The sequence below is a fragment of the Lolium perenne genome, chromosome 2 (assembly GCF_019359855.2).
Source record: "Lolium perenne isolate Kyuss_39 chromosome 2, Kyuss_2.0, whole genome shotgun sequence".
NCBI classification, from domain to species: Eukaryota; Viridiplantae; Streptophyta; class Magnoliopsida; order Poales; family Poaceae; genus Lolium; species Lolium perenne.
In genome coordinates this window covers 212,230,108-212,248,112 of record NC_067245.2, presented here as the reverse complement: position 1 = coordinate 212,248,112, position 18,005 = coordinate 212,230,108, and the positions used below count along the sequence as shown (strand labels likewise).

The 18,005-nt window shown below is 43.7% G+C and overlaps 2 protein-coding genes across 2 annotated transcripts; both read right to left on the bottom strand.

Annotated features, from left to right (window-relative positions):
• Nucleotides 1-1,109: 1,109 nt before the first annotated feature.
• On the bottom strand, nucleotides 1,110-1,876 carry LOC127334769 (uncharacterized). Its single transcript, XM_051361303.1, has 2 exons — nucleotides 1,494-1,876; nucleotides 1,110-1,338 (listed from the first exon to the last, which is right to left on the bottom strand). The coding sequence occupies exons 1-2, from the start codon at nucleotides 1,831-1,833 to the stop codon at nucleotides 1,304-1,306; spliced, it is 375 nt and encodes a 124-aa protein (XP_051217263.1). The 5' UTR covers nucleotides 1,834-1,876; the 3' UTR covers nucleotides 1,110-1,303.
• Nucleotides 1,877-3,768: 1,892 nt separating this feature from the next.
• Nucleotides 3,769-4,561, bottom strand: LOC127334770 (uncharacterized). The gene is made up of 2 exons (XM_051361304.2): nucleotides 4,136-4,561; nucleotides 3,769-4,044 (listed from the first exon to the last, which is right to left on the bottom strand). The coding sequence occupies exons 1-2, from the start codon at nucleotides 4,476-4,478 to the stop codon at nucleotides 4,028-4,030; spliced, it is 360 nt and encodes a 119-aa protein (XP_051217264.1). The 5' UTR covers nucleotides 4,479-4,561; the 3' UTR covers nucleotides 3,769-4,027.
• Nucleotides 4,562-18,005: the final 13,444 nt, after the last annotated feature.

The following is an 18,005-nucleotide window of genomic DNA, read 5'->3' as shown; positions in this document are numbered from 1 at the left end:
GTGGAGGAATATTAAAGGTAAAGTGAACAACTCTCCAAGCAAGATGAGCAAAGGGACACAAAACAGGGATGGTTAATAGACTCCTCTAGGTACAACCATTCAAATTTCGCTAGCTAAATTGTTTTTCGTGGATATAACCTTCTGATGAAGAAACCACATAAAGATCTTAATCTTTAAAGGTACTTCCATTTTCCAGATGTATTCCCTCAAGAAAATCGTAGGGCGATTCATCATATCCATGCACATAGATTTTACTGTCAAAGAACTTGAGGTTGAAAGATCCCATATGAATCTATCTCCTTCGGAAATTAACTTTCATTAAACTTCTCACTAATTGAATCCAGGTTTTCCTTCTATGCTCGGAAAGAACTCTTCTAAATTCAATATTTAGGTGAGATCCCGTCAAAACATTGGCAACTGCAACATTTTTTCATCGCACAATATTATAAAGAGATGAGTATTGTTTGGCCAACGGTGTGTCATCTAGCCAAGTATCTTCCAAAAGCGAGCCTTTTTTAGGGAATGCCATTCGGCTAGCTTTATTTCATACCAGACATGCTTGCATCGTTTATCAAAGAGGTGAGAATAAAACTAGGAGGATCATCGTCCCAAATACAAGAATTGAAAGTCTGAAAACAGTTTCTAGCTAGCTCATGAGCCACCCAATTTGATTCTCTTGGACAAAATTCATACGACACTTTGCTGAACCCTGGAGCTAAAATATTGCAATCAAGAAAAATTGCAGCTGCAGCTGTAGCCGAGAAACCACCATCCAGCTTTGCTTCCACCACTTGAATATTATCAGATTGGATGATAAATCTATTGCAGCCAATATGTTGTGCGCGCTAAAAGATCCATTTCCTACGCTAAAAGATCCTCTACTAAATAATTCATCCTTAACTCCCATTAACCTTTTCCAGAATTGTGAGTCAGTTGGTTTAGCCGTCACTTGTGACAGTGTTTTATGCTTTAGGTATTTATGTTAGTTCGTACTCTTTCGGTTCCATAATTTTTATTGGAGTCATGGAACGGAGGGAGTACTTAGTACGGAGTTGTGCTGCCATTTGAGTTCCTGGCAACCATCATTCAGATACTACTATTTTTCAGAGTATGGAACGACGATATTCTGCATTGCTCAATCGACAACACAAACACACAGTCACTGAAACACATCATTTTCTCCATACCAGTGTAGTGCTTCATGCATACGGAGTTACGGACTACTACGGAGACAGACACACGGAGTTCCTTGCTAGCTTTATTTCCTCGCTTCGGTTCCAGATCCTCGTAACCCGTCGATCGATCAGCCCTGCAGCTGCAGGTTGGGCAAGGTGAAATCTGCAAAAACACACAACACACAAGAAACGTCATTACTTGCCGACGCATTCTTGATCGATCGGTTCATAATTAAAACCAGTTTTTATGCAAGCAGAGTTTGCATCGTCGCCCGCGCGCAGTATAGAGGCCGTTCTCTTACGAGCTCACGTACGTACCGCCGCACTTGTAGCCGATGGGGCGGTTGGCGATGTTGCAGCGCTTGGGGATGGTGATGGCCATCTCCGGCTTCACCCCGATCTGCCGCACGGTCTTGGACAGCAGCACGGCGCAGAGGCACTCGGCGCTCTTCTCCCCGATGTCCTTCACCGCCGCGCAGCAGCGCTGCGACGGCGTCGAATCCGGGTCCTTCGCCGCCGACACGCACGGCGCAAGCTTCAGGGCCACCTGGTCCGGCGGGCTGGCGCCGCAAGGGCCTGCGCCATCAGCGAGACGCGCCGCGGCGAGGACGGCGCCGGCCAGGACCAGCACCACCACGGACACGGAGACGGACCTCATTGCTGTGCAAGCTTCCTGTGGGGTTTATGCTTCCTTTTCTTGACCTGTGTGTGCGCTTGTGGGGAACACGGCTAGCGCAGCTGCTGCTTATGTAGTGCGGGGACTGGCGAAAGGGGCAAGAACCTCGTGATGGACAGAGAACGCTTGGCAGTCCCAGATGCAAGCTCATCTCATGTACCAATGACCAAATCGATGGAAGTGCGCAATTCCTTGCACAAGATAAGTATGCATGGCATGGCGTCCGTTTTTGTTTCTCGCCACGATAAATGTGTGACACAACCTTTTTCCGTAGCGTGCGGCTACATATCAACCCGATGTGTCGACTTTGCCTCTTCAAATAGTCCGTGTCCAACCATGCAAGGCTAATGTGTGAGAACCAACATGTTTGGATGGTTAAGAGGACACTAACACCCTCGTTCAGGAGTTTAAAGCTTAGATTTTGAAATTTTGGTGTTTCATAAAAGTAGAATATTTTTTAGTAGGAGGTGATGTTTTCATCAATAGCGAAGCTACTATAGTGACCCATCGAATTAGTTTTTTGGACTTAATCTCTCGGTGATGCTCATAGCGGTAGGATGTGCGTGCGTGTTTTCATAGGAGGTGAGTGTATGTATGTTTTCGTCAACGTTTGCGTATGTTTTGTGTTTCATAGAGTTGCTAAAGAGTATGAAAATGGAATGAAAATATTTGCAAATTATTTTTGGTAAAAACGGAAACAAAGAGGAAATACGGAACAGGAACACGGGAATGGAGTTTCCGTCTCCGGAATGGAAACTCACTTTTCTCAATGTTAGCGTGGTCGTTGTGGCTGTGTTTGGCCAGTTCTGAAAGAACTCAATCTCTGCAAAGTAGGCCCAACTCAACCTATTCTGCTACCGAATATCGTAATCACATTGATCTTCTCCCCTAACAACACTGCAGTGGCGCGATGTCCGTCACCATCCTATACTTCCATACATGTGTGCATATCATCATATATGGTTTGTATCTGTTTCCGACATTACTGTGTGTGTATCGTTTTCATTATTTTTATATTAGTCTTCTGCAAGAAAATATGAAAAAATCTGCATCACTTAGTTCCGTGTATTTCCTCTCGGTTTTCATCCCTTGTCCACAGCTTGCAGCCTTGTTGGATCATCTAGAATGTGAGGAAGAAACAAATCTCGTAAAAGAAGATGAACTCACATAAAACTTTATTGTTATGTGCTCTAAAATATGTTTTGGTTCTGTCTCTCGCTTAAACTATCACCATGGTGGTTAATTGCTCATGATATTTTAATTTGGCTTATGAAGGAACCACATACTATGGTGGTCACCTGTTTTTTTTTGGAAAAGGAGGTTGAGACCCCCTAGTATGGTCACCTGCTACGGTTTCTTCATGTTATCGTATTTCCATCTCGAGTTGGTAAACATGGCCAGAGACATAAAGTGTACTTTGAAGGTGGACGCCACCAAGGTCGTCGTTTGTACTCTTGTTTTCCCTTGATTTTCAGTTTGTGCAACATAAATTGCCAACTTTTGCAACAATTAAACTCTTGGATGATCTTGCTGGTGCACCTGACCCAATATGGTATGGGAACTAATATATATATTTAGTTCAAGACCCGCCCTGGCCACTATTACAAAAAAAAACAGCTTTACCTCCAACACGTCTAAAGCCTGTGGAGCAACAATATGGGGAAGTACTCAAATATATTTCCCGCCTACTCTGAATAGCTTAAGATCAGGTAAACTCGCTAGTAGATACTACGGACACAATCAATACACATGGACTGGTTACTTCGGTTTGCTTACTAAGTTGTAGAGTGTACATACAAACATACGTTACTCCCTCGAACTATAATACTTGTTGCTGAAATGTGTCTAGATCAATGCGATTCAGCGGCAAATATTATGGATCGGGGAGAGTATCAATTTTCTTCATGTCCCGCTCGATTTGTTGAAGAAGTAAATTTCATTATTATTCTGAGATTACTGGATCACATTTGAGGTGCAACTCTCGAGATAACAAGTACTCTACAACATACATAGTACACACACAGATATTATTTTACAAGAGGTAGTAGTACACCTCTAAATCAGAGAGTCCCACAGCATGGAACTCATTTTATTGGTGTGTGATGAACAACACTCAGCTCAGGTGCATCCACACTTGACCTCACACGGCTCCAGTGGCATGAAGTGGCCTCAAAGCTCACGGCAGAGTGTAGGCTGCAAATTGCAAAAGAGTAAGTTCAGACTGGCAGTAACAACATAGCATAAGCTAGGTAGAACATTGTCAGGTACTAATCCATTTGCTTACCTCCGCACTTGTAGCCGACCGGGCGATCGACGAGGTTGCAGCGCTTGGGGATGGTGATGGCGTCCTCCGGCTTGATGCCGGCGCTCTTGGCGGTGCTGGAGAGCATGACGGCGCAGAGGCACTTGGGGCTCTGCTTCCCAATGGTGTGCACCGCCGTGCAGCACTTGCTGGACGGCGCCGAATTGGGGTCCTGCCCCGCCGACGCGCACGGCGCCAGCTTCAGCGCCATCCTGTCTGCCGGCGTCGACCCGCACTCGCCGGCACCGTACGCGCCACGCGGCGCGGTGAGCGCCGCCGCGGCCACGGCCACCAGAGCGAGCACCAGCAGACCCCTCATCGACATCGTCGCCTCGTCTCGTCGATCACTAATATGTCAGTGTGGCTCAGAGTTCACTGCTCAGTACGTACGTGGTACTCGTATGGTAGCTAGCTTGCTGCCTGCTTCATGGCCTCGGAGCTGGTGCTTATATAGTGCTAGCGTCGAGTGTGACAGTGGCGACCGACCCGAGCTCATGATGGCCGCGGGGCAACGGTGGAGCGAGCACTAGCGCACACCGGCGCGCGCTGTGTCGGCACCGGGCGCCTCGTCCAATGGCGTCGCGCCAAGCTCGGCCAGGCAGCAGCTAGTGGGTTGTTGTCCCTCACGCGAAGTTGCATACGTGCCCCTGGCCGGACTCGCGGCGCCGGCCGGAAGCTTAATCTGCAGTTCAAGTGGGAGCTGGGACGCTTTGCTTTGGGAGCATGCCTGAATTGAAGCAGCTAAAGCATTGTCGAGTGGCTCTCATGATCAGGGTGTTTCAGTGGACGCGGCACTTCGACTTGTTATTACCAAAATTAACGGGAAGCTCTGCTGGGAAGGACTTAGACTAGTCACAATGCATAGTATCATATGGAAGTATCATGCTATGATACTACTACACGTTACTATCTCCACAATGCATGGTATCATATACTAGTATCATAGTCTCTATATATTAATTGTTATGTAGAATCTCAATGCAAATATATGTACAAGATTTACTTGACATTAATATTTCTAGTAGTATGTGCTATGATACAGTATCTACCTATGATACTAGTACCCTCTCTCTCATCCTTAATTGCACTGCCACATCAGCATTTTGCATGCATGGAATGCATGATACTACCTATGATACTCCCATTGTGGGTAGTCTTAAACAAGCGTTCATCGCGCTGGTGCGGCCAGTGTCGGTGCCTCGGTGGTGGTGTCATCTTCTGATACAGAGTCTACTACGGCCCCATTATACGTAGACCTAGCCCATTTTGCGAGTCCGCCTACGATGCACTTTCGTGTACAGTCGTACAGATTTACCCAACGACGAACAGTAGAGCTCCTATTCCAGAAAATGTTTGTTTATGTCGTGAACAAAGGTTTGGTCTTTTTATATGAAATACTTTTGTACATACACGCATGTGTGGATGTTTCTGTCACCGTTCATTATGCTTTGAGATTCAAATAAAAATACAAGAGAGAAAGTAATCTTTCCATCTACTATGGTTGTTGTACACAGACGAACATTATTGGGTGAAATAGTGAACATTTTCCATTTGCTGTGTGATCAGTTTTGATTGGAAAATGAACATTACCTTTTGTTTCTGTACAAAAAAAATATAAAACTAAGAAAGAAAAAATCTTGGGCAAAAACTTGAGAATACTAGTAGCTAGAAAAAAAATCAGAAATTGCGAAAGAATTAACGTGTGAAGAAAAGTGAATACCACATTACAAAGTACAAATAAAAACAAAACATGAAAATAGAAAATAGAAAATGGTAAAAAAGTTAAGGCTATAAAGAAGATACATGACAATATAACAAAAAGAGAAAAAAGTTGAAAAGCAAAGAGCAACATACAAGGAAGAAATGGGAAAATGCAAGCCAGAATTAAGAACGCAATTGACATAAAGCCACGATCCAGCCGGTGCACCTCAACACAACACAGAAGCCCAGTACATATTTCTGTCCAGTCAGGTCCAAAGACGCGAAAATAGTACGGGGAGAGATTTAATTTTTGCGGCAAGCGCAAATCTTTAGAAAAAAAAGATAGAACTTTGGCTCACGCGCTATCTTCTCACTAAGTATCACGTTATGGGTCCGCGAGGATCACCGTGGAGTGTCTGCATGCTCGCCGAATATCGTAAGCGGCAACAAAGTGGGATAATTATAAGAGAGAAAGGGACCGGGAGGATAAGGGGCTTCAGTTTTGCTCCTTTCAAAGAAATGATATTTTAAATAAAATGTATTTTTAATTGTTTGTTAGAATTACGAACAGTTTTCTGCATTATGCTCCCTACAAAAACAGATCTGGTGCTGTTAGGTTAAGAGAATTTACTTTGTACTTTCAAAAATAGTAATTGTTGTACTCCGGGTTACAATCTAAGTGTACTTTTAAAGGTACATTTCCCCTATGTGTGTTATGTGCAATTAGGGACAATCTCTATGGACTAATGGTTTCATTGAGTTCATAGGTAATTTTTGTAGTTCATGTGTTGGATTCAAGTGTGGATGTCATGAAGATAATGATATACATTAAATATTGGCATCGAGGTCATCGATTTGAAAAGACAAATGTGACATGATAAAAAAGAATGAAGATGGCGTTCTTGTGTGAAAGTCAATTTATCCATGATCTAGCTTATGTGTTAAGCAGTGGATGGTTATGATATTATGATAGAGCATGAAGAGATATACAAGGTTGACCAAGTCTAAGAGTGAATATTGAATTCAAGGTGGTCAACACATGAAGCATAAAGATTGTATCACTTTGGATCATGTGATCTTGTGGTGGGGCAAGCTTTGTCAATTATGCTTTGTGAACTAACCATCATATATGTGTGTTTTTGTTGTCTATATGGGTTAGGTATCTCCAGAATATCCTATGCTTGAATCTTGTCGTCCATTCGGTGAAAATGAACATGTGAAGACACACCTTAGTGAAGCTATCCCATAGTCGTGTATGATGAAAAATATTGTGATCTTCAGGAAGCAACAATGATCAAGTGAAGCATTCCAGCTTTAATTGAGCTTAAAGCGTTGTCATCAAGATCAAGCGGGGTGCGGAAGATAAATTTATGACCTTTCTTGCTAGGTATTCCTTTTTTCCGGTCTTAAGGTGGTTGGTGGGAGACCAGGTTATAGGATAGATAACTACACTATCAAGATGAGCTTTCGGTTGGGTAACTTGATCACATCTTCTTAGGGAGCTCAACTCTTTGCATACTTTTCATCCCTTCCTCTTGTTGGTTCTTGGTGTTTTTCTGTGTGAGGTTCTTCAACTTGTTGTTAGATTTTCAACAAGCTCATGTTCATCGAAAACAGAATTCGTATGCATTTTCTATTGCATTTTCAAGTTTGGATGTTTTTTGGGCTTTGATTTGCCTTTATCTTTCCGACATAATTGGTTTCATCTTAATAGGAGTTTTGGACATTGTGAGAATTTAGTTCTTTTGAGAAAACTTCAGTTTGAGGGGTTGTGGTGAAATTGGCGCAGAAACTGGCGGTCCCGTCGGAACTGTCTGGTGCCGCTAGATTGCTCCGATATGTTCCAAAAGTCGCATCAGGGAGTCGTTTAGGTGAAACCAGAATAGTTCCGTCTCGATCGGATGATGAAACCGGCGTGCCGGTTCGAAACCGACCCAGTGTTGTGCACTTGGACCGATCCATCGAGTATTCTGGTATGCCAGTTTGTACACCGGTCCAGTCCGGTGGGAGGGTCAGCATCACCAATTTTACCGGTGCCGGGTTGGGATCGTAGGAATTTCACCTAACAACTAGTTTTCTCATTTGGACTATAAATAGCCCTTCTTCCTCCTTGAGTTGGTAAGGTTAACCATTAAATTTTCTCTCTCTCTCTCTCATACTCCATTGTGGAACCTCAAAACCTTTCTTCCTCTCCATTCACACCTATGATTCTTGCATTTCTTGATGTTTTTGAAGAGGAGATCTAGACCTATAATCTCCCCCAATCAATTCCTCCTCCAAGTCAGGGGAACTCTTGGGATCTTGATCTTGGAGTCATTTGTTGATTTTCTCCACTGATCTTCCTCTCTAGTTACTCCATAGCATTTGTTACTTTGGTGAGATTTGAGTGTGAAGGATCTAAACACCCTTGGTGCTCTTACATTTGCATCCTTGCATAAGTGTTGATCTTATAATTAGTTTGAGTGAGCGACCATGATCTTGTTACTCTTGGAGGATGACCTCCTAGTTGTCTTAGCGGTTGGTGCTCCAATAACCTATTCGTGCAGGATTGTGAAGAGGCCCGAGTTTCTCCTTCGTCGAGGTTGTGGAGTGGTTGTAAAGCTTGTCATCTCTAGAGTGGAGGAAAAAAGCAAGCCATAAGAAAAGGGCATTTGTCATTCGTGGTATTGGCTTGGAGAAGAAGGTGAGCCTTCGTGGTGTTCGGAAGACCACAATATATTTCAAGTGTCTTGATGTGATAAATTATCTTTGCAAAAAATACCCAACAATGGAAACATTAATTGAGCGCACCAGGATTGTGTACAATTGCCTACACGCTTTATTGCAATTAATTTCAAGTATCCTTATCCAACAAACTATATTTGGAAAATATTTACAAGCACCAGGAGAGATGTTTCCATCTATAAAAGGTGTTCCCATCTCCTCTTTCGTTCCAAAACTTATCGCGAGATCAATATCTCAAGATATATACTTCTAGCTCACAAATCACTATCCACGACGAGCATGCCGAAGAAAGGGAGTGGTTCGGGTGTGCGGGAGATCAACGATGAGGAAAACAAGGCAAGGATTGCATTGTTGCAATCTGAGGTAGGCCGGTTAGAGAGAAAAGCGGCGATGGTGGAAGAGAGAGCTAGACACAATACCCAACAATTAAAAGATCTTGAGGAACAAAGCAAGGGGACGGTCGCAAGTTATCTATTCCGCAAGGAAGGGGATCTTATCCTGGAGGAGCTTTTGGAATTGTACCAAGAGCTCAAGCGGGTCCAGAAAGAAATTGCAGATCGGTTGTCTTTGGAGTCAAAGGGGTCAAGCATGCCACCACTGCAACTACCACTATCTCCCAGGAAACGTCATGCTAAGGAAGAGAAGCCATGAAAATTTCATACTCGGTCCATTTGAAGGTCATGTTTTGGTGGTAGAAGCGTATTTGTTTTAATTCATAATGGACTTTTCTCTTTATTTCATAGTGAATAAGTTTCCTTGAAATTCTACATGTATCTGACTTTATAAAGGAAACATTTTTTAACAACAGGCGTTTTCCACAACTTAGTAAGTGAAAGTTCAGAGATGGTAAACCTAGAAGGGAGGGGGTGAATAGGTTTCTACAAATTTCAGTTCTTTCTTTGCAATATTGAAAGGATCGTATGCCGCACCTAGAGGGGGGGTGAATATGTGCTAACCAATTTTTAGTTCTTTTCAATTTAGGCTTGACACAAAGGTAAATTCTCTAGATATGCAACTATGTGAATTTACCTATATGACAAGGCCAACTACTAAGCAAGATATAGCTACGCAATATATAGAGGAGATAATAGGATAGAGGTAACCGAGAGTGGAGCACGCGGAGACACGGAGTTGATTCCCGTAGTTCCCTTCCTTTGCAAGAAGGTACGTCTATGTTCGGAGGAGTGTGGTCGCTACGAAAGCCAGACCAACGCCACGAAGGCTTCACTCAGGTCTCCTGTGAGCACCGCCACGAAGGCCTAGCCCACTTCCACTAAGGGATTTCCTCGAGGCGGAAACCGGGCCTTTACAAGGTTCTTGGGGCACACATCCACAACCAAATTGGAGGCTCCAAAATCTGTAACAACAACAAGAAGAACAATATCAACTACAAACAACTAGGGTTTATCAAAAGAGGAACACTAACAAAGGGCCCCTCAAGCATATGAGGGGGAAATGCAAATCGCTTCGGTGAAGATGTAGATCGGGGTCTTCTCCTTCGAATCTCCAAAGATCAAGAGCTTTGGTTGGGTGGGGGAGGAGATCTAGTGATTCTTGTGTTTCTTGAAGTAGCTCTAATGGTGATGAACTTGCAATGGATTGAGCAGCTTGGGGAGGAGGAAGAAGGGGGGTATAAATACCCCCTCCCAAAATCTAGCCGTTGGGGCATTTCGAGGGCCGGATTATCCGGTGTAAGTAAGGGCCGGATAATCCGCCCCCCCCCCCCCCCCCCGGAAAATCCGGCCTCCGGGAAATTCCGGGCAAAAGTCCGGCCGCCTGTCCAGGGTATTACTGCGCCACACTTCCAAAAGTCCTTAGCCGATTTTGGGGGCCGGATATTTTGCAAATATCCGGCCCGGAATATCCGGCCTGGAGAATATAACCCTGCATCCTTTTGACTTGTTTTTCTACACAAAACAACCATATACATATATATATATATATATATATATATATTCTCTGCACCATCTCATCAAACATTAGTGTATCACATATATTGACATCAAACATTCAAAACATAATCCGAGAGATGTTCTTTCAATCTCCCCCTTTTTGGTGTTTGATGACAATATACGGATTTGCAATAAAACCACTAGAGAGAACTAACATGTGGCAAAACATAGAGGCACTCCCCCTACATGTGTGCATACAAGTAATTTGCATTTGAATACAAATGCACAACATATAGGTGTGAGGTGCCTCAACACAAGATATCCAACATGAGCTCAAAACAAGAGACATAGGCATATATAAAGTTGAGAAAAGGTGATAGAGATCATACCCATATGGAGATATATAATACCGTATATTTAAAATAACACACCATATCATAAACCTTGGTCTCAACATATAGAATTCCGAAATCCTTGACACAATGTCTCACAACCACACAAATAACATAGTTTTGAACGAACAAACCAAGCCAAATAGTTCAAACAAATGATAAGAAAGAGGACACAAGTGATAAAGGAATGGTAAACGCATATGCTTGTGCCCTACCCATGCAAAGCCCATAGATAACCTAAATATAACACTTCTCCCCCTTTGGCATCGAAACGCCAAAAAGGGGAAAAGCGCGATGCTACTCGCCCCATGGAGATCACTCGGAGCCCGACTCGGAGACATGCTCGTCATCACCACTGTCAGCAGCTGGAGGAGAGTCGCGATCGATGTTGGCCCTCTGAATACTCTGCTCGAGGTCTGACCACGGAACCTGGGAAGAGTGCCACCCACTGTAAGCGGGGTGAACTGGAGGCTGAGGAGGAGGCCCTTGCTCACCACTGAGCCTGTGTAGAATGACCGCTTGAGTATGCTGAATCTCTGCGCTGACGGCTGGCCTCAAAGTTCTCCTTGTGAATCTCAATGTCCATGCATAGAACATTGCGCTGGAACCAACTGAGCTTCCTCACTTGCTTCTGAATCAGAGGGGTAGCAACAGGGCGACCGGGTGCAAAGCCACTAGAGCGGGCATCTCCCATAAATGAGCCAGAGGCTGGTGTAGCACGGGGAACAGGCTTCTTCTTATATGCCTTCTTGAATGCGTGACTCTCTGTAGGGAACCGACTCAAGTCTTCTGCTAGCGCAGTGTTGTTGATGAGAAGCTGAATGTATGGAGCATAAGGCATAGTTGTCCGGGAGACCATGGCATCATGAATCTCATTAAAGATATAGTCCATGATATCAAGAGTGAAATCTGATTCCTCATCACCATCCTGAGCACACTCATAGGCAAGATGCATAAGGTCCACTAGAGCTCCACAGAGAGCATCATTGTTCCCACCACTTGGAGCAATGGTGGCTCTAAAGAAGCGGAGCAGCTGACCATAGATAGGTAGAAGCCCCTTGGTAGTACCAACAGCTCCAGACTCGTCATATAGATTATATCGCACATTCTTATTAGTCTTCTGAGGGCCATGGAGGCGGTGACCACCTCCATAGGGAAGGCCAAGAACCGCGGCAAACCGGCGAAAATAGGCCTCACATGAAGAGGAGCCAGACATCCACTGAATAGTGCGCTCTTCATCCTTCTTGAATGCCAGAGTGGCAAAGAATTGGTTGACCAAATCAGGATTGTAGTCACACTGGACCTTCATTAGCTTCTGCAAGCCCATCCTTCAGGTGACCCAAATAGCATCCTCAAAGTGATTATTCACAGCCAGAAGTTCCACATCAATGGATTGCATAGGTCTCACCTTCTTCATAGGTTCATAGATATCCTTGAAGATGTAACTCTGCTCCATGCACCAGAAGCGCTTATCCTCAATATCAAAATCCCTCTCAACATCCTCATACCATTTCTTCTGTCTGATAGCAGCATATAAGATAATATCCATAGTGTTGTAGTTCTCCCTTGTTTCCTTGCCTTTCCTCCTCAGAGTGGCGGACTTCCGAGGAGCGTTCTGTGCAAACTTATCACTCGACCTTTCAGTCCGAGAGCGCCTCCGGGTACCACTACCTATGATAGACAAAGATGGGTAGCATAGAGAAAAGAATGCTCATAAGTCATGTATTGATACAGTAGTGTACTCTAGAAGCATATTAGGAGTCGTTAATAGTTTAGACAGGATAAATTGAACAGAACTGCAGCAGCAACATAGTTCCAGGCCGGATAATCCGATGTCCCCGAGGGGCGGATAATCCGACCTGGCCGGATAATCCGGCCATCGCGGGGGCCGGATAATCCGGCCCTGCGAATCTGCAGGAATCTCAAGCAAAAACTTGTCTAGAACCAGATCGGCCTCATAGCATGCAAAAGGAGTATACTACACACAATTTGGAACAACTAGACAACTCCCCATCAAGAAAATAGCACATATAAATCACAACACCTAGGGTTAGGGATTGTGAGCCATACCCTCTTCCATTGGAGGAGCCGCTTGGAGGGGATGAAAGCTAGGGAGGTGGAGCACCCGATCCACCCAAAAACTCCGAGAGGGATCGGACGGGGCGACTCCGGTGAGGAGGAGGAGCTCCGACGAGTTGAGGGAAGAGAGAGAGAGAGGCGCGTGGGGGAACTGGTTCTGGAACCGTTCACCCCGCGGCCTCCCTCTCAAGACCCTTTGAAACCTGCCCAGGCCGGATATTCCGGCCCAAAGTTGGGGCGGATAATCCGGCCGGGCTGGATTTTCCGGGCTATCCTCGGGTCAGATTATCCAGTTTTCTGGAAAATTCCAGAACACCGGAAATCCTGCCTATCTTTTTTGGTTATTTGCCTATGCCCATATGTGATGCAATAAGATATCACGTCACATATAAGATCCAAATTGACCAATAAGATGGGACACCCGAGATCATCCGATCGAAACAACTCAAACTCCAAGTTTTTACCAAAACATGACATAGGAGCAAGATGGAAATGGCTTGTAGATGAGTGTAGGCTTGGGTTTAGAACATACGAACTGTTAATGGTACATGATCACTCAAGTTTGCAAGATACGAGCAAATAAGGCCAAACTAAAGTGACTTCGCATAAGAACATGTAGGTGTCAAATAAAATTCATTTAAGATCCAAATAACCTCAACTCTTCACAAAGAAGAGTGTGGTGGCCTAGGCCACCATATATGAGTGTTATGGCATGGCACCGCAAAGATATATCTTGGGCCCAAAACCACTACTCGTCATTGAATCTCACATATCAACATATGATATAAAGAGAATGATTTCTTAATGTAGGCATTATGGGGGGAGGGATAGCTCAATAGTTTAAACCGCGCTCCCCCTATTTCCATGCCCACATCTAAACCAAATAAAGTTTTGAGGCGAAGGTGTGTTTGCAAGATGGTCAAGCTATACTCCTTGAATCAATGATATTTAGCTCATTCCTCAAATAGCAAAACCTTACTTCATCAAGAGGTTTCGTGAATATATCGGCAAGTTGATCTTTGGTAGGAACATAGCATAGCTCAATATCACCACGGGCAACATGATCCCTAATAAAATAATTCCGAATCTCAATATGCTTCGTTCTTGAATGTTGCACCGGATTATAAGCAATCTTGATGGCACTTTCATTGTCACATAAAAGAGGCACTTTGTCACAAGTGACACCGTATTCCTTTAAAGTTTGCCTCATCCATAACAATTGAGTGCATCCACTTGCGGCGGCAACATATTCGGCTTTGGCGGTGGAGAGAGATATACAATTTTGCTTCTTAGAAGCCAACACACCAAGTACCTACCAAGGAATTGGCAAGCCCCGGAGGTTGATTTCCTATCATCCTTGTCTCCCGCCCAATCCGCATCGGTGTATCCATTGAGAAAGAAACTTGAGCCTTTAGGATACCAAAGACCATATCTTGGGGTATCAACTAAATATCGAAAGATTCTTTTGAGAGCCATCATGTGACTCTCCTTAGGAGAAGCTTGATACCTTGCACACACACCAACACTCAACACTATGTCCGGTCTAGATGCACAAAGGTAAAGCAAGGATCCAATCATGGAGTGATATACCTTTTGATCCACCTCTTTACCATTGGGATCAAGTGCAAGATGACATTTAGTAACCATTGGAGTGGCTACTCCCTTCATCTCCGTCATCTTGAACCTCTTTAGCATGTCTTGGAGATATTTTGCTTGATTGATGAAAGTTCCTTCTCTCAATTCCTTGATCTCAAAACCAAGAAAGAAACTCATCTCTCCCATCATAGACATATCAAACCTATCGGTCATAAGCTTTGAGAATTCATCATTGAAAGCTTTGTTAGTAGAGCCAAAGATAATATCATCAACATATAATTGGAAAATGAAAGGCTCCCAATTGACCCTCTTAGTAAAAAGAGTGGGATCGATTAGCCCAACATCAAACCCACGGTCTATCAACAATTCTATAAGGTGCTCGTACTAAGCTCTAGGAGCTTGTTTGAGACCATAAAGTGCTTTATCAAGCTTATAGACATGGTTAGGAAAGTCGGGATCCTCAAACCCCGGGAGTTGCTTAACATAAACCTCTTCATGCAAAGGACCATTAAGAAATGCACTTTTCACATCCATTTGTTGAAACTTAAAGTTATGATGTGATGCATAAGCAAGAAGGATACGGATGGACTCAAGGCGAGCCACGGGAGCATAAGTTTCTCCAAAGTCAATTCCTTCAATTTGGGAGAAACCTTGAGCCACCAATCTTGCCTTGTTCCTCACAACATTTCCAAATTCATCTTGCTTGTTCTTGAATATCCATTTAGTACCTATAACATTGCGGCACTCCTTTGGCTTCTCTACTAAAGACCACACTTTGTTGCGCTTGAAGTTGTTGAGTTCATCGTGCATAGCTTCCAACCAATCCGGATCTTCAAGAGCTTCAAATACTTTCTTGGTTTCCACTAAGGAGATATAAGCATGATGATTGCTAAAGTTAGCCAATTGCCTTCTTGTGGAGACCCTTCCTCTTACATCACTTAGGACCTTATCATGAGTGTGTCCAAGAATTTCCAAGTTCCTATCTCTTCTTGCTAGACGACGGGCCTCGATCTCCTCCTTGGTTCTTCTTGGCCTAGGAGGTATCACTTGATCAACTTGATCATTTGGGTCCCCGTCTTGACCTTCAATTTGAAGTTCCTCAATTTCTTGAGAGTTCTCAACCTCATGTGCTTGATCTTGGACATTATTCGGTGAAGAGCGAATATCGAATGGATACTCATCGGAGCCATCATGAATCCTTGATTGATCTTGTCCTTGATCTTGTACATGAGAGGGAGGGTTTTCTTCCTGTTCTTGGGTTGGTGCATCATTAGCTTCAAGAGATGGAGTTTGTTGATGTTGAGAAGATGAGGGCTCCACCGTGGTAGAGCATAGTCCTTCCCGAGACGCCACACCGTATCCCTCAATGGGGCGGAAAAATCTCACACCCATTCTTACTAGCATCTTGAGGTATTTCATCACCTGCACAAACATCAACTTGCCCCACTTGGGAGCCATCATTTTCTTCGAACTTCACACTACAAGATTCGATGATAATCTTGGAAGATATATCAAAGACTCTATAAGTGTGAGACTCGGCACCGTAACCAACAAATATACCCTCCAAAGCTTTAGGAGCAAATTTAGATAAACGAACTCCTTTGATTTTATAGAAACACTTACACCCGAACACCTTGAAGTATGAGATATTAGGCTTGTTGCCAGTGAGTATTTCATATGGAGTCTTGTTCAATCCCTTACGGAGATAGAGCCGGTTAGAAGAATGGCAAGCGGTGGAATTGGCTTCGGCCCAAAAATTATAGCGGGATTTATATTCCGCCATCATAGATCTTGACATATCCATAAGAGTCAGGTTCTTCCTCTCCACAACACCATTTTGTTGAGGGGTGTATGCAGCGGAATATTGATGTCTTATCCCCTCATCACTAAGAAAATCATAGAGTGTGTAGTTCTTGAACTTGTAGCCGTTGTCACTTCTTATTGCCATTATAAGGAGGTTGTGTTGATGTTGCACCTCGGTAGCAAAGTCAATGAATATTTGTTGAGTCTCATCTTTCTTCTTGAGAAAGTAGACCCAAGTGTATATCGAATAGTCATCAACAATTACCAAGCAATATTTCTTCGCACCAAGACTTGCATGAGTGGTAGGACCAAAGAGATCCACATGGAGGGTCTCCAAGATCCTCTTGGAAGAGATAATAGTCTTGCTTGGGTGCGGAGAGTCATGCATTTTGCCTTCAACACAAGCCCTACAAACACGATATTTGGCAAAAGAAACATTTTCCATTAGTCCCACAATATGGTTCCCCTTGTGAAGACTTTGCAAAGTTCTCATGTTGACGTGGGCCAAGCGGCGATGCCACAACCAACCCACATCCGCCTTTCCGAATAGGCACATCGCACTTGAGGTGGTGGCCCCCGAGAAGTCCACCACATACAAGTTATGTTCGCGATACCCAACGAAAGCAACTTTTAGAGTTTTGCTCCACAAGAGGACCACAATATTATTATCAATAAAGACGGAGAATCCCATCTTTCCAAGGGTGGAAACGGATAATAAATTGTAACCAAGGGTTTTTACAAGCATGACATACACAAGAGTAATGTTGTGTGCAACCACAACCTTGCCAAAACCCAATACCTCGGATGTAGAATTATCGCCAAAGGAGACGGTGATATTATTTATGTTCGGCCTCAACTCCTTAATGAGATTGCTGCCGCCGGTCATATGACTTGTGCATCCACTATCAAGCACCCATTTTGAACCTCCGGCTGCATAGTCCTACATGAGATCAATTCTTGGATTCAGGTACCCATTTTTCAATGGGTCCTCTTTTGTTAGCAACAAGGGTCTTTGGGACCCAAATAGACCAAGCAACATAACCATCATATGGGCCAACATATTTTGCATAAACATCACCATAATAATCTTTAAATAAAACATAGTGAGGGTTAGCAATTCCCGCATCATCATCATTAATAGTTTTGGCCTTAGGGGCTTCACCATTAGTGATAGCTTTCTTCTTTTCTTGTGCGGGCTTGGCCTTCTTCTCGTTTTCCTTCTTTGCCTTGGCATTAAAACCAATGCCCTCCTTCCCATTGTTTGATCTTTTCTTACTCAAAAGATCATCCAAAGATAACTTACTTTGGGGAGAGGAGGCCTTAGCAAGTTCATCCTTCAACCTAGCATTTTCCTCAACAAGGTTTGCATGATCACAATAAGAGGTAGAGGAGCTAGGCACATCATATGACGCAAGCCTAATTTGAAGTTGCTCATTAGACTTGGAGAGGAGAGAGTATTCACTCTTCAAAGCTTTGTGAGCCTTGTCTAGTTCATCTAGATCCTTCACAAGTTTCTCATGATCAACACCAAATTTGGCTTTTTCCCTTTTAAGCACTTTTACCTTAGCCCTAGCAAGATCTCTATCTTTAGTAAGCTTATTAATGTCATCTTGAGGCTCTTCAAGAATTTCTAGCCTCTCTTCAAGAGAAGCTATAGTTTCTTGT

Excerpts from the sequence above, each read along its gene's own strand:
- LOC127334769 (XM_051361303.1), bottom strand. The coding sequence starts at position 1,833 with ATGAGGTCCGTCTCCGTGTCCGTGGTGGTGCTGGTCCTGGCCGGCGCC. Across the intron at positions 1,339-1,493 it reads CATCGGCTACAAGTGCGGCG|ATTTCACCTTGCCCAACCTG; the intron begins GTACGTACGTGA and ends GTGTTTTTGCAG.
- LOC127334770 (XM_051361304.2), bottom strand. The coding sequence starts at position 4,478 with ATGTCGATGAGGGGTCTGCTGGTGCTCGCTCTGGTGGCCGTGGCCGCG.